The 22,535-nt window shown below is 34.5% G+C and overlaps 1 protein-coding gene across 2 annotated transcripts; it reads right to left on the reverse strand.

The window, feature by feature from the left end:
* Positions 1-1,834: 1,834 nt before the first annotated feature.
* On the reverse strand, positions 1,835-21,018 carry LOC120330951 (potassium voltage-gated channel subfamily A member 1-like). 2 transcript variants are annotated; one of them, XM_039397940.2, is made up of 6 exons: positions 20,779-21,018; positions 11,292-11,389; positions 10,519-10,721; positions 4,599-4,780; positions 3,584-4,298; positions 1,835-3,286 (listed from the first exon to the last, which is right to left on the reverse strand). In XM_039397940.2, the coding sequence occupies exons 1-6, from the start codon at positions 20,961-20,963 to the stop codon at positions 2,804-2,806; spliced, it is 1,866 nt and encodes a 621-aa protein (XP_039253874.1). In that variant the 5' UTR covers positions 20,964-21,018; the 3' UTR covers positions 1,835-2,803. The 2 variants fall into 2 exon arrangements, with proteins under 2 accessions (XP_039253874.1, XP_039253875.1); XM_039397941.2 differs by lacking the exon at positions 20,779-21,018 and adding an exon at positions 14,518-14,724.
* Between the last annotated feature and the right edge of the window lie 1,517 nt (positions 21,019-22,535).

Consider the following 22,535-nt stretch of genomic DNA (forward strand, 5'->3'; position numbering starts at 1 on the left):
GGCGACCAGCCCGCAAGCAGGTAACAGGAAATAAATGTCGGTCATCGATTCCAGCAGCAAAAGTTAGTTAGTAGTCAAGAAAAGAAGCTGGAGTAAGGGAAAATAAAATAGAGTGGTGGTAAATCAGCGAGGTCCCTACCTATAACTAACAGAGGGAGAAATGAGAAAAGTCAGGTAGTAGTTCACCTAGGCTGCTGCGTTGGTGCAGCAATGAATTGTTACCAAATAAAACCATGCAAAATCGCAACACTTTACTAATTAATTAGCCATGAATACTGAAATTTTGTCTTTTAATCTCAGATATAAGACCACTGTGACACGTGTCCCACTTGTACCACGTGTCAAGTGGGACACGTGATACAAGTAGGACACGGCATTTTGGAGACACCGCTACAGATCTAGATAAATCACAGTCTGAAATGTCCTGTATTTTGCAAAACATCAACTGTCAGCCTACAACTTGACACATGATTTCTCACCTCTCAATCTCTCCATTTCTTTCAACTCCTGCATGGCTTATCATTGCTGCCCACGTTCTTGTCGACCTTATGAATTTGGACCAACTGCCATCAGTAAAATTGGTTATTTTCCCCTCTTCCTCACAAACGTGCATTACAAAAACGGTCATTATTTTCTGAATCAAATATGCTGTTGCCTATATAGTAGTACGGTATAAGTCTGCTGAATATTTAAGAATTGCCATTAAATTAATCATAAACTTTACATTCAAGCATGAAAATACCGAATCGTTGTTTGTGGCATATCTTTCTAGGGCTAGCCTTTCTTGAAGTTACCGCACCGTACCTATTCAACAACGTTATATGAACTAGTGCTCAACTAAAATTGCTATCCATGGTAAGGATCTGCAGGTGTTTAATAACCTACTTTTTAACACCGTCTTAGCATAACCTAACTACTAATAACTAAAAAAGGCGATGGGAAGGCTACTCAACACAAGAGTGGGCAGTACAAACTGAGATTCATCCAACCGCCAACAGCTGATAAGATTTTAATTGTAAGGTCATGCAGAAGTCTGCGATCATTGGCCAATGTTACCGGATACGCAGGGAATATAGGACAGATGGTAGCACATATTTCTTGTAGTAAAAGCGTCTTTTTCGTAAAACGTGCAACTTTTGGAATTGGGAACAAGGTATTATTTGTTACTAAATTTCTAAGGAACATTTTAAAAGTTATTTCCAAGTAATCTCCTTATGTACGCTACGAAACTGAAATATAAACGTCCGCGTCTCACGCCTATACGTATACGCCTATACCTTCATATGATGTTCATGACAATGAAAACCAGACTTCAGTGCATGAGATTAATGATAAGTACAATGCTGATAATTTTTTTGCCGGTTCATATAATTAAGTTGATTCATTTAATATTAATGGTCCTGATGAAGCTTTTGCTGTTTTATATGTGAATACCAACCGTGTCAAACTGAAAATTGGCACTAGTGCTAAATGCAATGTCCTGCCATTATGTATTTTTAATCGTGCCAGTTCTGATTAAAAGATTGATTGAAGAAATCGTGCATTTTTGATTGACCATGGGTCTTCTAATAGAATTCCTCTAATTAGATTTAAATTTCAAGTTGTTGATAAAAATGTCACACCTATTCTTGGAATAAATGATTGTTCTAATTTGAATGTTTTTATTTTGAATGTGCATGAGTCGAAATCCCAAAGTGTTCCTTTCGTACTTTTTGCCTGAGTCCGTTTGCAAAACTGCAAAGTGTTGTCACCTGTTTTGAGGTCCTGCTTAAGCTAAGTAAGCAAGGCCAATCTATCAGCTTCTTACCATGCTCCTACAACAACAAATTGGCATCTGAATCGCATCAGAAAACACGAATGTAACAGCAGGCAGTTTATTTCATACGAATAAAACGCAACCTGTTATTGTTCAATAAATAAAAGCGATCACAACAATATTTTGAAACAGCATAATAATATTTAAGTAAATAAGATGAATTAGGAAAGGAAATAGTGGACATATAATTTACGTCACAATTTGCATGAAAAAATAAAATATTATTAAAAAGAAAATACCTGCAATAAGGATAGTCATTATTTGTAACGCTGTTGGGAAGGCTTCTTGTCTAAGCACAATATGGTTATAGTTCTGATTATGTAAATATTAGTATTGAGAGTCAACTGTATTGAACGACAGTTTGCAGCAATGTTGATTTCATATAAACCTGTTTTCCATAATCGAACGATATAGCTACCATTTTTAGGATCGAATTTCTGGAGCTTGTGAAAAATCTTCTCGAGGAATATATTTTTCTGAAACAACAGTAAATAGTAGCCGTCTCAAAACGAATATAATTTTGTCTAATGTGACTGATGATTTGTACAGCATGCAATCTCTTATCATTCATTCTGTAGAAGAATATACAAATGAACGAAATGTATATTATTTTAAATGAGTTTTATATAATTTTTTATATTGTAGAACATTTCATTAAAAATTCAGAATGAGAACACGAATCTTTGTATATCCGATGAAATCATAAAGCGCGTAACAGATACTCCAACGGAATGGGCAGCGAGCACTTAGCTTTTAAATATTGTTTCAAATTTTCTGTTGTTGGTATGATCGTCTGTGTTTTGCCTATTGAATGAAGGCTATAGCTATCCGGTATTTGTTGTGCGTCAGTGATTGTCCTTGTCGCTCCAGAAAATTGAAGTGTTGGCCTGATTTGTGTGTCAAGCTTCGATATTTACTCTTTCCGATGCAGCGCGAACCTCGGACATCAATCTTTGTCAAGCGATTTGCTCGCACTCATTCTGTTCTTTACACGTCAGTTTCCACATGCGAAGATGTAATAGGCGAACTATTACTGATCACTTTAATGGATTCGTGACCCATCAAAGCTACATTATCGCAACATTTATTGTTCGGAGTTAGATTTTCTCTGCTGCTTTCTCGCGATAAATTTTTTGACATCAAGCTGGACGCATCTTGGCGTGCTTGAGTCAATGACATCAACATCGTGGCGCCCTCTCCGATATTGATAGATGCTTGACTGCCGTGGATAGGAGAACCTGCATCAGATGACACGACGCTCTTTTTGCGTGTAAATGGTAGATATGGACACGTAGTGACGTGACTATACTGCGACTGTTCTTCTCCATCTGATTCACGATGATAAAAGTAATTAAAGTTTGAAACGATAACAGGAACGGGTAGAGCAATGCAAAGCACGCCGGCGATAGCGCACAATGATCCGACGAATTTGCCGCCAACTGTTTTCGGACGCATGTCACCATATCCCACCTGAAAATAATCACAAAAATAGAATTATGGTTGGGTGTTAAATGAGCTTAAATCACGAGAAACACTACTTAGTGATGATCAATCGTTTTGTAGCTGAAATCTCGATAATTCAGCAATAAACGGACGCTAAATTATTAGGGCGTGGAAACAAGTTTTGTCACTTGGTTCATGTTTCAAAAATAAGTTTAGAAATTAAATAACCGATCTGTTGCCAAAATGTTCATCGCTAAAGTAAATAGACAAAACAAATATTTGAAGAAATTTTTGTGTTGTGTAAAGTTGTTAAAGTTTACTTACCGTAGTCATTGTGACAACTGCCCACCAAAACGCCTCTGGAATCGACGTGAAATCGGTTCCTTGATTCGAATCGGCTTCGGCAAAATACACTGCTGACGAAAACAATATAACTCCAATGAACAGGAAAAATATTAGCAGACCGAGCTCTCGCATTGATGCTTTTAAAGTTTGAGCCAAAATTTGTAATCCTTTCGAGTGGCGTGAAAGCTTAAAGATGCGAAATACTCTTACAAGCCTTATAACACGAAGTATTGCAAGTGACATTCCTTTATTTGATGTATCCTCTCCCTCTCCTTTCGATAAATCCGTTCCAAGAGTAATGAAATAAGGCGCTATCGCCACAAGGTCTATTATGTTCATCATATCTTTGAAGAAATTGCACTTGTTGGGACAGCATAGGAAGCGTACGGTAACTTCTAAACTGAACCAGCAGATGCAGATAGTCTCAATAACCCAGAAAGGATTGTCGAACAGACTACGCGTTGGAGTTGTCGGCTCTGTGGATGTTATGCTATCTGATGATAATATAGCGGCAAGGGTTGGCGATATGATGTCAGAATTTGACGAAGATTTGATTCCACTGGTGCTGTTACTTGTTTGGCGATTTGGGTTCAGGGTCGGTAGTGTTTCCAGGCAAAAAGATATAATAGAAAGTAGAATAACAGAAACCGACATAATGGCGACGCATCGTGCAGCAGTGGAGCTTTCGGGATACCTATAAAAAAAGTACATTGAGAGTTAATTTTTACTTATCGACAAAAAGAGTGCACATTAGGTATAAGTCCGTATCGATTAGTTTTGTGTTTCGAATAATTTTAATGTTTTTCACTGATATATTGGCTTTGTGGCCTGGAATCACACATTACGGAATCGAGTCTTCTCTATATTTACCAAATCATAAACACAATATGCTGCTTGTTATGTCTCAGTTACTCGGAAGTTTTATTCAAACAGAAGGCTAGTGAAAACATTCTAATAAACAAGAGTTTTTGCGGACCATTCAACACTAACTTACTCGAACAACAGCCATATGCTTCTTTGTGGTTCCGTATTAGGCAGTGGCTTCTCTTTCTCTTTAATGTAGCCTTCATCCGCTTTATATTTTTCCAGAGCTGTTTGTCCGAGTTGATAAAATTTTATTTCTTCCGTAAATACGTCAATGGGAACATTTACAGGACGTCGTAATCTTCCACCGCTCTGTTAATGGGAAAAAAATCTATAAATAGAAGGATTATAATGCAGAACGTTAAGTCCGATTAAAAACCCGTCAGTTGCCTCAACATGGTAATGTATACTCTAGTCAGGTTATTTGTTCCAGTTGATATTACCACAGATTCCACAAATTTAGGCCATTCGATTCAGAAGGTTAGTATCCCAGCGAGTTCTAATGGTAAAAAAATTCCTTCACTTCACTCAATAACTAAAGTAAAGTGTGTAAAAATACTATCTAAAAAATTATTGCCAACGCTACGCTTCATCTCCTAAAGGCTGAATTACAAAAATGTAACACTGTATTGTTATTAAAAATCAGGTAAACAAATATAAAACAATAGTTAGTTCCCAGTTCGAATCATTCCTATGGGATTGAACTGGTATTGTTAGAACCCGTGATCGTTATCTGTCTTGAAGTCATATCAAATAGCGTGCGCTCTGTAGTCCTCAAAAGTTTTGTTTCGTTAAAGGTTGTGGAATTCCCCAATAATAACATTGCTGTTTATGTTGTCGCTATTCCCCAAAGCGACATCGAAATCTTGTTAATGAGAACGTTAAAATGAGTCACCTTGTTTTTGTCGTTAACAATTGACAACGCTACATGTATTTGTCGACAATATGCTTGTTGGCGGTTATTGAACCGCTCATTAACTAAGTTTGACAAACTAGTGTTTCATCACGTCCTCATTAGCAAGTCAATTTTATGCAAAAATAAAAACGTAGAAATGTATTACAATGCGATAACGACATCGTACAATCCGCTATAAGTTGCATGTTAGGTGAACCCGTAACAGATTTAATGTAAAATAATTTTGTTCGTCATTTTTCGATGTTATAATCATATGTGGACATTTCTTTTTTAAATGTATCTGTATATACTGCACAGTAAGTTTTTGTGATCCAGAAACCCAAACCTAAATTTACCTTTACATAGGATAAGTATTTGTGTACTACGCATCTGTAAAACGTTTTGGGTATGGACAGAGCTTTTGAGCGTTATCGGCAATTTAATCGAGAAAGATGCCGCAACGAGAACGGTCATGAAATATTTATTACGTTTCTTGCGCGCTGTGCAAATGGCAGTTACAGTATAACTCTAAAACCCGTAGCTTTGTGGAAAATTTATCATATTGATAATACACCCCATGTTCGGCTATACCATGAATTGAGTATAAACATTGAATTTTCTGTATGCTCTTACTTGACCTTTCACATAAAGAATTTTAATATTGAATGAATTTTATCATGTTTATTACTGAGGAGGTATTTGCACCGCGGCGTTCAAAATGATTTTCTTTGTTCTCATACGATAATGACAAATTGATAAATATGAATTATATTATTGGTATATTGGATGCATCTAATATTAAAATTATTTTTTCGAAGGAGGATGGCAAAGAAACGTTTATTTACAATGAAAAATCGAGGCCAGACAAATATTTCGAAGAAGTTTTTCTCTATCTGATCGACCTTAGACTTCCCGGATTCAGGCTCCATCTCCGCCACCTCATCCATGTATTTTAAAGTTAGTTATGAGAAATATCATTGCGGAAGAATTCGGTACTAGCAAACACAATAACCTATTATGTACAAGTAAGTCTACTGAGATATACAGTATGAAACGTCTTATTATTAAAGTGCAATTCCCAGCGATATATTATTTACTTCATACTGAGTTGAAATAAGTTTATTATTATATGAAGAAGAGACATTCCTAGCGACTGATTATGGATAGGGATGGCGGAATCGACTCCGGTATCGATTCTTCGTGGATTTGACTAGAATCGATTTCGATGACTTGGAATCGATTCTTGGAGTAAAACTTGGATTGCAAACAAAGCATAACGTTTTGTGACACAAATATGTATAAACCGCTATGTGGAGTTGCTACTACGCGGCAAACTTCACTATATTTTACACTCTCTTCCCACTCGCTCGTTTGCGCGGGTCATGGACACGGGCCACATTTCATTCGAATACTTTTTTCTCTTATCTTTTGTCTATAAAATGTTTACACCCCAATCCGGCACACCGGAGTAGCAAAATAGCTCTTCAATAGGAAGAATGAAGCATATATTGAAAACCTGAACAATGATGGTATTGACAGATTAGAAGCAAGGGGCGGCGACATTGTTGACCAGGGAGGTGGAGGCTTCAACTGAGATATCAAAATGTTTGAATGACAGAAATTTTGGCATATCGGCGACCCAAGAATATGTTGCAATGGTGGCAACAAAACAAAAATCTTATCCAAACATCGCAGTTGTCGTCCAAAAGTACCTCTTTGTCCCATCAACATCCGCTGCATCAGAAAGAGCATTTAGCTCAGCGGGGGTTAGACTTGAAGGAAGGCATGTAAACGAATTGAACTTTTTGGGTTGCAATAGATTTTTGTTTGCTACGACAGTGATGTTTTGGACCCAAAGTGGACATAGAGATCGTTTGGTTATTATGTTGTTTTTGTTAGAATTCATTTTCTTGTTATTGTTAAAATATCTTTTCTCACCTACTGGAACTATTTATTGCTTTGAAATTTTCAATGGTTAAAAATTGTATTTTTTTTTCTCTAGAAGGCTTTTATTTTATGTATTTCAAACATTTCCGTGGGCTTTTGATGAATACGTTTTTTTGTGTGATTTTGTCTACTGTGACAGATTGAAAACCCATACTACTTAGTTTTGATCTTCGTGTCCATATATTTGAACATCGTCTCTTGTTCGATTTCCTATGGTATTGTTTAAGTGGGTATGTTTTCTCGGTAAGCTATGTCGAGGAATCAAGATTCGGAATCGAAAATTTAGGAATCGGATAATAATCGAATACTTGTAAGTAGTCATACTTAGCATTCCTAATTATGGAATCTATACCACATGAAAAAGTAGAAGATCCGATACAAATGGCGGAAGGTCTTAAGGTCTTTAAACAAAACGTTACTGAAACTTATTTGAATAAATTGATTTTATCGATTTTTTACTTGAGTTGGGAATTCAGGGTTGATTCAATTGTCCAAAATGCAAGTTCCAATATGTGGTGGCTTATAACAAGTTCATTAACACGGGCCTGCTTGTGCCCTATTTGTTCACGCTTTACATGTAACATTTTGTTATGGAGGGATTAATTGCTTGCCTCGGTTTGTTCATTCTTAAATGTTTATGGAAGGTTCAAAATGTCAGTGAGAACTATTTTAATTGTGAATGTATGTTGACCTTTTACGCTGATTTAATTCGTATATAACTTATACCATTACAGGTACAAACAATCGATGATCTCTTATGATCGACACTTGGACATGTATGAATTTCCAACAATTTTCGTCCATGTTACATCAGGTGATTTACCCATAATGCACTCTTGAGCATAGGTTTAGTGAAGTAGCATTCAGATTTAGAGATTACATTCGTAAAATGTCACGTCCGTATCTGAATGAATGCTCTATATATAGCGTATTTCCTATTATAAGCAACATTTTCAGTGAAATTAACTGTTCTAGTACACAAAGCGCTTTAAATCATCAACCAAAACCGAAAGAATGGTCGCTCTGGTACGAGTAACAATAGAATAGATTTTAAAAGATCAGACATGGTATTTATTACCTATCTCACTGAAAATACCCTTTTATCTACAAGCCATTAATAGCGACTTGAATCTAATGATTTTTTAGATACGACGAGGAAGTAGGGTTAGATGCTTTTTATTTCTCCGAATAAGAAGTCAAATTGAAGATTTTATTTCCATGTATAACAATTCGAATATAAAGTTCACGGCAAAATTCGAATGTTTAACCCATTTTCATAGTGCACATAATCTAAATTATTTGCTAGTTGCAAAAATGAAAAATGAACTCTTTATGCTCATCTCTACAAGTAAGGTCATAAGTACTTGCAAAAAATTTTTACTCCATGAGGTGGTAGCGTGTTAATGAAATTTGTGAAATACAAACTAACTGGTGCTAGACCCAACAAAGGCGGCATCAGATTATGTGTACTTGTAATAAGTATGACGAGGGTAATGATGCCTGATATTTCTGAATTATTAAAATTGTTTATATTTAAAAGTGGTGAATATTTTATCCATAATTTGCATGCATGAAAATTTAGCCAAAATATATGATATGGGTATCAAGGATTGGAGTGATGAAAATTATGTTGAAAAAATTGTATGATATGTTTGCTCGACGAAATACCATACTTGATAAAGCAAGTTGGACGGAAGATATGAAAACTTTTTGGTACTGCACTTAAACGATTTTGAATTCATCTATTATTCAGTAATACCGAGAACACTCCTGTAATGAGATGACAAAATAAATTCAATAAATTATGTTTCAGTTCGCATATGCACTTCTGCATTGTTGACCCCGGGAGCACAAAATACCCCGCTGTATGGATCTTAACTAGGTTTTTGAATTAGGAATTTATTTCGAACATAACATGGGCCCAAAATACGTTAACTATTGCCCAAAGTTCGTCCGTAATGATCAGAATGGGTGATGCGCGCAGAACAGTCTGTGTATAAGTGAGTATACTTTTACCGAATGAAGGAATCTATCGGAACGATTTACTCTTACTTGGTTTTAAATTTCATTCTTCATTACATCACAAAATAAATTGGGCAGTCAATAGCAAATCAGGAGGTCAACGTATATTATAAACAATCATGGAAGTTTAATCGATTTAGATTGACGTATTCAATAGCAAGAAGAAAATTGCGTTTCAAAATATGAAGCAATTCGATTGTCTTGCATAAAGTGAATACTATTTTCTATTTTATTTTGAATATTAGTTGAAATTCGATTATTAAGTTATCAAAAAAACATCGATTCGACAGATTTTGAATTTTAGTATCAAATGTGCTTATCGATGTAAGAGCCGGGGCTGATTCTTCGTTTTTTTTTATATTTTTTATTTTATTTATATATTATACAGCTCCCAAAATGGCAATATCTACCGTTACTCAAATCATTCTTTTTCATATTTAACTTTACCACCATAATCTTTCTTTGCATGATTAAATTAGGCGGGAAATTATCACATGATCGTTTTATACTATTTCGGCGGAAAAAAGGCCACAGAAAATCCGCAGAATAAAAAAATATTTTGTTACGTATCACATCTGCACTTTTCACGCATTAGTTTTGCATTTTTCAGTTCGAATTCAACTAAAAGGCAAAAAGACAGGACAATATTATCGCATAATTTGATTGCCGTGTCCACCTCTCGTGTCGAAGTATCATTGATCAACTTCGGGGGATTGGAAAAAATAGAAAATTATTTATTGCCCATGGGTGATCGACTAGTATATAAAATTGAACAACAGATATGACATTACAGCGTATATCACGCAACAGAGCGTAGATAATGCCACGCACCGCACGCAGCAAACCACACCTGCCCTGAAATGCGTGATGCGGTTAATTCGCTCAACGTACAGACGGAAAATGTCTTTCCTGAGGGAAATACGAATTTTAAATAATCCCGCGGTTAAAAACAATCTGATTTATCATGCAAGGAGAAATTGAAACTCAGTTTATTTATTTTATTAGGTTTGTCTGATCTATTTTCGTTATATGTCCCATTTTCATCTGCAATATGACGGAGATCGGAAAATATTTCAAATGGATGACGAATATATTATGTTTTGAAAAAAAAAATTGAACATCACAGATGAGTCGGATTTTGAGTCAAACACACAGTACATAGGACAATATTAATCTAAGGTCTTACCTGATAATAATATAAAATAGCGTCGAATGAAGGCCTATTTCGGTCGAAAAAATATTCATTTCTCAGTGGGTCATAAAATTGCATCCTTTTTTCCCTGTCTCCCAACAAAGTATCTGGAAATTGGTCTAAAGTTTGCAATTGTGTCTCAAATCGAAGTCCGGAGACGTTTATGACGATTCGTTCGCAGCAGTCGTGATCCATATCTGAAATGTTGAGTAAAAGTCGCAAAAAAGGCAAAAGTCTGAATACTGATATAACTGTCGTCTATTGGAGTAATTACAATGATGTTTGAATAAATGAATGCGATTTGAAAGGGAGTTTTAACATATGGCTCATGCCGAGATCAAAGCGAAGAGCTCGCCACGATTTACAGCTTGGAACTGCACATTAAGGTCTTAAAATTCAAACATGCTGTCTATATGGAAGACTTAAAATCTATTTCAGAGAAAAATATTTAAATATCCAATACTTTTTAACAAATATATTACATCATATTATAGCTCAATTTCAAATTAATTAAAGTAAGAATTCATTGGCATTTTCCCAAATACCTTTGCAGATATCAATTTAATTGTTATCACGGATCTCGGATATTATGTTTTGGATAATCAATAATAAAAATATTTGAGTTGTAAGCAAATTCAAAATTAATATTCACATATAGTGAAATTTCATTTTGTAATATATTTGTAAAATTTAAGTCAGTTGTATGAAAAAAGAACAATATTAAATTAGTACTGTGTTTGTATGGTGAAATAAAATATTTTTTATACCTGCTGCGTGATCCAGTAACTTTTCTGTAGAACTCTCTGCCCGGGGAAAAAAGACATCTCCATCTACTCGCAGAAACGAATGAGAGCTTGGAAACGTCCTGTAACAAAATTGCATTTTACTTAAGGTACGGAAAGTACTTTTTGAACTCAGATGCAGTCAACACCATGAGTTAAACATTTCTGTTGTTGACAGTTCAAAAGATGATCTGTAAGAAAAAGACAATATTTTTGAACAATTGTCCAAAGATTTTTAACACATTCGTGGATGATATAGAATTTGTCAGATATAGATATTTTTGTCAAGTCTCAATTCGATGACTGACCCTTTACAAGAATTTACTTCGAAATACCAGTTAGTTTATTATGTTTTTAACACTAGCAACACATTACGCATATGTGTGTTTCGTTAAGAGCATTTGATCCGGGAAAAGGCTTTGCTGGTTGAAATAAAACAGCGTCCACCTTTCCACTTCACCTTCGTGAATTATTTATTTATCGTCGGTGAAAAAGGTGGCTTCGATAATAGAAACTGCGAAAGAATATATGGAATTGTGACCGACAATTTATTTTTTGTTTGTACAAAGCTTCGAAAGAACAATATTCATCTCGTATTTCAGGATTTCATTTGGAATTTTCTAAAAACTACACATTAGGCAGACAAATATATTGTGGATAAATGCAATTGTGTATTTAAAATACAAAACCCAAGTATAAAAACGAGTCACCCCATGCCGTACTAAAGTTGAACACAAGAAATGCAACCATTGGGCAAATGCTCCCATGAAGTTTCAGCTGTTCGAGGCTTTTGGGCGAAATGTAATTTTCGAAGGGTGATTTCCTTGAGCACAATAGCGTTGGCTGTTGAATAATACATTTAGCGTTCTTGAGCGTACAAGCTGATGTTATTGTACTTTCAATATAGCTTACATGTAAATTTACTTTATATGACTGGATAACATGGCGTCTTGCTTCAAGTTGCCCCGATTATAACGAAACATCAGTCTGCTTTTACACTACTAATATCTTTAAAGTTACCTTACTTCGCAGTTACATTTGAATAATTTGACTTTCATTTTGTAGCAAATACCTATGCATTCGCTACAAAAAGAGAAATTCTATAGTAAAAGAATTCGAATTCATTTTTTTCTGCTTCTTTCATTTCAAAATTTTGTAGTAAAAAAATTTCAGACACAAAGTTGACACCATTGGAATTTTTGTCGCAAATCTTTTGCAATATTTTTTGCTGCGACGGTCAATTCATCAAAATTATTGTAAAACTAACTTTAGAAGAATTACACTCGCAAAATATATCTACCATGCCATATCGTGCACAAAAAACAAAAAATATCGATTGGAGGCGAGTACAATATATCACTTTATAAAATTTGCTGAATCTAAAACACAGATAGGAAAAATGTAACAACGATATCATGGAAGAAGCTGCGATTTTTAGAATAACATATTTCTACCGACCAAGCTTCAACATTGTGACAACTGCTCGCTGCTCGGGTAGGAATACCGGACAGGATTTTTGACCGGCCTGGCTAATGATATTAAAAAACAACGGATCACGTTTCAAACTGAACTTCATAATTTTATTGGGGAATTAATAAAATACAACTACTATATAAAATTACTTTTGTGGTATTAAACTGCTGGTGATATTAAAATAATTTTGTGGTTAGGTAATATACTATGTATTATTACATTGTATTATATTAATTTAATCCTGTAAATAGTTATTTGATTATTTATCATCATTCAAAATTTTTGCAATATTTGCATTTTCAGAAACATTATTCGATCCTTTTTTGATTTTTCTCAAATGATCCAGACTCAGTTGATTTAATTTGATCAAAAGATATAGAATACGAAGGTAAAACGAACTGGAATCGCTTAGTATATTAAAATTTGAACGACGAACATTCAGAATTAAAGAAAGTTTGCAAATATACTTCACACGTAAAAAAGCGTTATCATCTCGAATATTTTCCGATTTAACCGATGCGAATTACATATCACAAGAAAATATGTAGGGAACTCAATTTTAGGTAAATAAAACTTTTTATCGATCTATGCCCGCTCTGACACATCTGAGATAGACGTCCGAGAATGATGCCAACGAAAAGAATAAAAATTGAAAGCATAATATCTCTGAAAACGCAATTTTGTTTCCGAGAACATTCTGGAGATCAGACTGGATTAAAATTGCGTCTGCTCTTAGGATCTCATTTAGTGCGTGATTGAAGCGATCGATTGATCGATGCTTGAACGAATGACTCCAGTCAGACGTTGTTTAGCAAAACAAACTGAGTAATAGATTAAACTAAATTAATATAAGAAACGATAAATCAGTATGAAAAAAAAAATAAAAATCAGTAAATGATAATGCACAGAAGCACTATTCGAAAAACTGTTAGACGACAACAACATGCACATTCGGACTGGGTTCCACCACACACACACAAGGAGAAACCGTACCTATATTTACAAATATATCCTCTTTGTCTACATGCTAATGTTTTCGCAAAAGGGGTCAAATTTGTTGATGTTGCATTTACAGTTCAGTCATTTATGTATAAATATAAGTTTTCTGCATATAGCAAATAATTTGCTGACATTTACACAGAAATTAATTGGCCATACAGGTTCAGACGCAAGGTACATGCTGTTTATTGCTATATTTTCACTGACCCGAAATATAGTCAGCATGTTGAATTGTTATAATTAGGAATACAACTGTATATTCACTTTACTCCCTTCTTTCGATTACTCAAATGCAACTATGACCACGGGTGTCTGGTCGATAGATAATTATGTGGTATTTATGTGTACATTGTTGTAGTGACTGAGCCTAATCCCGGACAAAGGATCAGCATTGTTCTCTACATTGTATAATTCTGCATTCAGATAACTACAATTTTACTAGATCAGCTACTGGATCAGATCATCTTTTCAGTTAATGCGGATAGAAGTGATAACAAAAGGCTAAAATTTCCCCGATACGAGTATTTTTTGACAATGATCTTGTAAGGACCAAATCGATACAATATAACGTTAAAACAAATAATTAGTATGGAGACTGATACATTTATAACAATTCGTAGGAAGAGCGACTAAAGATTGAATCAATTCTGTGATTGCCATTCTAAATATGCGACTCCAAAATTCTATATGAAAAAACGTTTAAGAATTCGATTAAGTGTAATAATTTAATCATCGGTACCTCCTCCTCAAGGACGAGTCCAACACCCCTTGATATAACCTGGAGTTGGGACTTCTTTTAGTTCCTTCCTCACAACGTGTTGACGCAACGACACAGTTTCCAATAGACATCTTCTTTACATGCTATGTAATCCGACCTGGTTAATAACTTCTTCCTTAATCTACGCTCGAATCATATTTTCTATTTCTGTTGAGAATAGCGTTTGTGTACTAATTAATTGTTCTATGTATAAAATAGCAGTATGGGCAATGAGTGATAATTTCAAGAAATTTCATTGATCGTCTTAAAATAAACCTAATAATCAACATGTACAGGATGAACAAATATAGGTCTTTTCATCTCAGCCGTTGAAGGCATAATTACATCTACCCATGGTACGGAAATGGTAATTTACCAAAAGTGCTAAAATGCTAAAAAGAGGGATGGGTGAAAAAGAGTTGATTAGAGCTCAAAAAGTCTGTCCGTTATACACTAGGTATAATAAACACTTTCTTTCAGCCAAACCTTATATGTATTGCGCGTCGTGGGTTATCTTAGGCCTACAACCTATTTAACTCCCACATTCTCTTTTAGAATCACATCAAATTTCCCAATAATTTTCAACTTTTCCCTTTCATCAAATTTTTGCTTTTTCCCTTAACTGTTTACCTATTGATCTATGTAGTTCAAACCAGAGAGATATTATTAAAATTAAACGGTAAGATATCACGATTTATTACTATTTATTATAATTCCTGAATAATTATCGGAAACGAATATAAAATTACCCTAAATAGCCTGTCGAACTGAAATCCGCTATATCTCGTTTGCCATTGAGAAAATAGTACCGCAGCCAGAATGTGTTTTTGATCAGTCGTCTTACGTTTACAAGAAAATTCTGAATTCACATTCCACAAATTGACAGCCTAGAGACTTAGAAGGTAAAATGAAATTTAGGAGCAATATGACAATTTGATCCCATGAGAGCGTTTCCTTTTGTCTGGCGTCTGATTTTAACGCATACTAACAATCGATACTGTCAAGTCAAAGCCCGTTAACTACTTTACTCAAGTACATTAGCCTTGAAGCTGAAACCACGTGGCATCATTATTATAATATTTTGAAGGAATCAACGCGTTGCGGTGCAGTTTCCTGCAAAAGGAGTGTGAGAAAGGAGTGCAAGTATTGCATAATCTGATATATCGTACTCATGTTTTAACAAAGCTAGCTAGTGATTTAAAGCCTACAACAGGGCTACTAAACTGGCGGACCGCGGTCCGAATCCGGACCTTTCGAGTATTCGATTCGGACAGCGCCCGATTCTATATTTCGATGCATTGGCCCGTTGGGTCAGGATATGTGTAGGTTTCCTTATATTAATGAATCAATTTTTTTTTCATATTTTTGGAAGTTATGTTATTATTTGCACCAAACTTATAAGAAAAGAACTGTGACGCCGTAACATTTAGAATAGCGTTGACTGAATTAGCGAACAGTCACAAGCCGGAAACTATCGTACGGTATGAATGTTTAGTTTTTTGCTTTTTCCCAGTTTTCCACGAGTCGGTTTTCTGTTTACTCTCTAACCTCAATATTGTAGGCACTGAAATATATTTGGGCGCACTGTGAAACTATTTTCTGGTAAGACGGGACCCCAATAATTTCAAAGTTTTGTATACGGATTTTCGGTGAAAATAGTTGAGTAGCTCTGGCCTACAATACGATATATGAAACTTGATCTTTCGCTACAAGCTTAAACATTGTAATGAACCAACTTGAACCAATGAATCAAGCACTTGCGAAATAGTTTTTACGCCGTTTGATACTCGTATGTGAGAGCATGGAATTTTGAAACGGCAGTTTATTGCTATTGAAATATGAAATCACTTTGCGAAATGGTTATTGTCGCTGAGGTTTTGACAAATTATCACACGATCACCTATGCTCAATTGAGTATTATTAGGACAAACTAATTTAGGTACTTAAACATATCATAGAATCACAGTAATTTCAAGTTTTCGTTATAGCCAACTGATCACTATGTTACGTGTTCGTTTGACATTGCGCTTCGACTACCTGTGGGCTGTATGCAGAGCAAAGCGTGTGTCTCCATATTTCGCCAAAGTGACTTCAACTTGTATCTGATTTGTTACGATATGAATCTGGTTGTTAAACATGAAAGGTAGGTAAGCAATGCAATACTATCGTTACACCAACTAACAGTCTGTAACTGTAATCCTTTATAAACTGAATTGGTACTTGTACCGGTAGCTTATAGAAACATCGATTACGGTGTTATTGAAGTCACCCTTGTTTTAGGTAAAATTTGGAAACGCTTACATTCAATCTAAAGTATATATTGATAGTAATATATTGATAGTGGCAATATACCTCCACTGATCATATCAATTCGAATATTTGTAACTGTTATTAAAATATTTAATAGAATAATAATGAACCATATAAACGTGAACTCTTTGTTTATCATCGAAAGATTTAGTTCTGAATATGTCAATAGCAATATTGAAAACCCTGTAAATACACAAATCGCCTTATTTTGTTTTAAAGCAGTGTAGCTAACTAATTTTGTTGTTGACATTGATCTTACTCTATTTCGTGCTAAAATCTGTTATCGTCAACCCAACCCACAATTTTAGTGCAAAACTACCTGAAATGAGTGTGATTCATTTCAAATTAAGTTTGCTTCTACTAAATTAGGCGAATAATGTCGGCCCAAGGATGTGTGTTGCAAGATCAAGCCTACCCAATTATCCTCCAGTAAGCGACTGGGACAACATTTCTAACTGATTGGATTATAACCGTATTAACACCATGCGCTTCGATACCCCTTCGGTTATATTCTTAGCGTTTCTGGATAAATTATCTAGACTACCCAAGATTTAAAAGACACAATCCGGAAAGAATTTGACTTCATCATGTTGTTTTATCAATATACATACGGGGGCCTTTGGTATTGGAAATCGATCCTCGGAGTCGGGAAATACTCTTTAAACGAAAAACTTGCTAAAAAATAACCAGACACTACAAAAGAATTTTAGCGCCGAGGTACCAGCATGTGTCGCGAATACCCACTGAAGTTTTATGAAATTTAAACAATCTTCCGATGTAGACCGAAAACGCATTTCACGTGTAACGGAAGGCTGTAATAAGTCGCGAATATTACGCATTAGATAACATCACCAGGACAAATCACTTTAAAATATACATAACAATGATTTATTTTTTAACAATAAGACTAAAATGCTTTTCTTGTAAATCCTTTAAAATCAATTTCACTTAGGCAAGAAATTGAATAAAAATTCAGAATTCGTTGTTACGAAACCAACCTGTATACTTGGTTTGATTTCTCGTTGAAAAAATCTATTTGCCGTATTGCGTCTGCTATTGATACAATTTTCGACAACTGGTTTGATGGAAACACTAATCAGACTGGGTCTGATTATTTTTCTCGACCTTTCAAATTACTGCTTCCAAACTACTCGAAGTTATGCAGATATAACATTTAACAGATTTTCCTGGCGTTCACAGCACAATGTGACTACTAATAATCTTTGTTATTGGTACCTGCGAACGTGCGTGTGTTTCATTCGAACGCACATGTGTCGTAAAATTTTATAACACATTTATATATGTCTTATTGTCTACAAAAAAAAGAAAAACAATTTTCAAAACGTTGCGATCGAATGTATATTATTAATTTTTTTTTATTATTCTGAAGGGAGGTTGCTTCATTTATTTTGTTTTTATCAATTATTTTACCGTTTTTTATACTGATTAGGATTTCAAAATAAACTTATATATATTATATTACTTATATTCATCGATCGACAATATTTCATTTAGGAGGATATGGAAATTTTTGACCTAGGCTGTTCCAACTCGGGTTTTCTGCTACTAAAACAAATTGTTGGCTATTTCTAGCCATCCTCCTAGAAACTATTATCTAATTCCCAATTTTAGAACGATATGTTTAACATATGTAAGAAAAATTAAATAAAATAGGTTCGTCCGACCTGTCCATTTCTCTTTATTAATCCAGTTCCCATTTTTACCTATATGAATTTTCCCTAGCATTTTTCATCAGTTTAAACATAAAACATATAAATACTAATTTTGGTAATTCAAGAATTAACTCGTATACGGTATAATGCATTCCAAACATCAACCCACTAGTTACATTTCTTGCAAGGAAAATTCAAAGTATTAGTTATTTCTCTGACAACTATTTAAATACAGCGGTCTAATTATTTAAACGGCTATTTCGTGGTAATAAAGACAGACCCACGACGTCATCTCTATCTCGTCAGCAATAATATACCAATAAAGGAAAACAAATCGAAAGTATAAAATACTGCTATTTTGACTTCTTATTTGTCTCCAGTGAGAAAATAATTTAGATTATCGACATTGCTGTTTCATTTATAACGGCTTGCGACTCTGCCAAAAGGTTATAACGTCAAAAGAAAACTATGTTCAATAATATGAATGATATAAGTCCATCGACACATCGGGCGAAAGCTGTAGCGGCTACCAATGGTTGAACTAAACTTTTCCCATTACCCTTCATTAGCGATTTACTGAGGTGCTTCGGTACAATAGACATATAATGTGTAATGCACTAGTGTAATATGAAGCTGAAGGTGAAAAGACGTACACAGCTGTTACGTCTTTGCGACTGGTTATTTTACCGCACATGATCCTGATGCTTTTTGAATAACTCTGTTATGTTAGCACAAATTTTCTTTAAACTAAGAAGAAATTTACTCATTTCACCTCATTATTGAACTGAATTTGATTCATTTTACTCTACATTTAATCTAATTATTCAAAACTCTTTCTCGTATATATTTTTTATATGACTTCGCTTTGAAAATTGAAAATTCTTCTCTGTACAGATTCTACCATTTGGCATTACAATGATCTGAATATTTATTGCATTCCGCCAGCAAAAAAAGTTCACGTCATAACAAATTTCAACAAAGAAAATCGCTGTCGTTAAGAAGGGTTAAGATAAAAAGGACAATCGGAGTGACAGGATTAGATTTATGACACATTAAAGCACGGTGATGATCGATATATGCCAATTACTTTTCATCAATAATAAAATTATGATCTTCATTAAAGTAGTATTGAAGAAATAACTAAATTCAAAAATCCACACAATTCTCAAATGCTCTGCTATCCATGCGTAAACGATCATGAAAATATCTACACAAAATTATACAAATTGAAGCAAATAGGTTCGATGCGGTTCTTGTAAGTCACTCCAAACAATGCTCAAAGCAGTACGATTGAATATATATATGGTCATTCTGTATAAATATTGGAAAATTGAAAGAAAGTCAGAAACGCTTATGGAAATAACTGGGGGTTTTAAGGCAATATATTCTCATTTATCTATATGGTCTAATCCAATTTAAAAATTATGTTTAGTGAAGGCATAGAAACCGTTTTTTTATCAATTTCATTTATTACAGAAATCAGTGAAAAATCGAAGAATGGTTTTAAACCTAACTCGCGAGACAGGCAACAATTATGAAACAATTTGAGTTTTGACAAACGAGAGATTTTGTGATAAATACTTCATTCATTCCGAACTTTCTTTATTTGGCTGCTCATTTAAATAGTGATCAAATAATCAGAAAAACGACATATTCGGATACTTGTGTACATCAGGAATCCTATCACGATTTTTCCAACAAATTTTCCTTGATTTACTGTCATTGTTATCAGTTTTCTTTTTCCTTACCATAATTACATTTTCCTTATAAAAGCGGATATGTGAACTTAGAAATATTATTATTTTTTTATTATAAAACCATTCTTTTTTATATCGGCGTTTAATAACATCTTTGAAGAAGGAGATGGGAAACCTTGGGTAAAAAATTACCTTTATCAGATAATAAGTGAATATCGAAGGAATTTCTGTCGAAAGTTCATAATGGTAATAAAAAGTATTAGTAAGGCAACTGCAGCAGGTACGAATTGGAACTAAGGATATTTGGGGCGATTAAAGAAGCTGAAGACAACATGCTCTTCAGATTGTTTTTCAAATAATATCCATGAATTAGGGGAATTTGTTTAATTAAATCTGTTACTGCTACCATACGATGAAGTGCTCGCAATCAATATGCTTGTGCAAAACGTAAATAAACACACGATTTCTCAAACTATCGGATTTTCACCACTTTCGTTTGAGATATGAAACACGAACACGACATTGTGATTTTGTTGTCAAATTATGACGTCACTCGAATTTACCTCTGATTATGGTTCCTGTGGTGGCAGGTGGTAAATGAACCCGCCACTCCCGAGTCCAAGCCCGCCATTGCAAACTCCATGAGTATTTCATCCGTCAAATATATTCCGAAATTTATGTTAACTACTCTTATTTTCTGTCTTTGTACGATCAATACTTTACCGTTGTCGTATTGTATCTCAAGCATACATTATTGCCTAAGTTATATTAAACCATAACCTTATATTAGTGCTACATGTAAATCTGAAAATAAAAAATTGTAGTAGGTTAGAACAATGAACACGTTAGTGTTTGTTAGGCATTTATAAAATTATTCCAGTGAGTTGTTGACTCAATTGTGAAGATGATGTAAAGGACTCAAGGACGACCAACCTACATACATGTTACCAATACAAAATACTATTTCTAGAAATCAAATTACTGGGTAAACTATTTAGCTACGAGGGGGATAAAAACGTGTGGTTGTATTATTCTTAACATTAGGGTGAAATTGTACCCCCATCTGCAAGCCGTCTGTGTCACATGGTGTATCAGTTTATCGTCTTCGATTTCTCCAACATTTAGTGATGTAGTGGTTAAACGACTGCGAGTTCCACAAACCTATGAATGAAATTTGGCATGTGTTTTTTAAAACCTTCTTGTCATTTAATTTCAAAACACTAAAATTTGTATGCAAGCAAAAATGTCGTTTTAATTAATTAAATACAATTTAATAATCTAATTGTAGAGAAAAATTTATAGTGATCGTATACTTCTATATTAAGGTAGCTACTGTTCGAAGCAATCGTGAATAAAAATGCTAAAATTAAGAAGACTAAGATTTCATTTCCATACTTCATATAAGCTGCCTTTCAAACAAACTAATACTACTTAAACACAGCCGGATCAATTGAGACAGGAAACTTACTACTCTTATCCTATAATTCGCCTTATCAAATCCTAAATCAAGCTAACCCCTCGAGGACTATCGTGTAATTAAGGAACAAGACAGAACAGATGTGTAATATCAAAAGAAGTTTTCCATTTCTGGTAAGACTCGACGGTTCTTGGATACATTCATTCTATCCTATCATAGAAAAAGTTATATTTATTCGCTAAAACTTGGGGGAAATCTAACAGAAATAGTTACCAAGCAACACAAATTCGGCATTGGGTTCGCTGAAACAATAAATTAAGATTATGATCTCTTCTATCTGATGCTTACAGTACATTTTGGTTTATATTTCCTCCCACTACTCTACAATATTGTAGCATATATAAAACTCGAGAGAGATTAATGCGTCCCACAGGCATTGAAACGGTAAGGGATCAATAGCCAATCTTGCGAGGAATATCCATTAGACTTGTGGTTGTATTCTCTCGCACAAGTTAAGCAGGACGTTTTGCTCTTGCCTCATAAATAGTAATAAGACGATTCAAATTGGAACCGTCAACGGCCGACTTGACATCTTTTAACATCATTATGTTGAGGTGTAAATGAGCTCTTAATCTAGCATTGTGCGTGTTTGGTGTTTGTTCTTGATCGTATCGTGGATAAGTGTTTCTGCTGGAAATGACGAAGATTGCGTTATTCATACCATTATAGACATCACACTTTTTTGTTGGTACTTTTCTCTAAATATTGCTACGACTGTTTGTACATCGACACGTGATGTGAAGCTTTAAGAATGTATTATCTATTATATTTACTGAACTATGACAACAATGAAATCGGCAGCAGTTGGTGGTGGCCCTTCAACTTAATTGAATGGTCTTCCAT

The sequence above is a fragment of the Styela clava genome, chromosome 6 (genome assembly GCF_964204865.1).
Source record: "Styela clava chromosome 6, kaStyClav1.hap1.2, whole genome shotgun sequence".
Lineage (NCBI taxonomy): Eukaryota > Metazoa > Chordata > Ascidiacea > Stolidobranchia > Styelidae > Styela > Styela clava.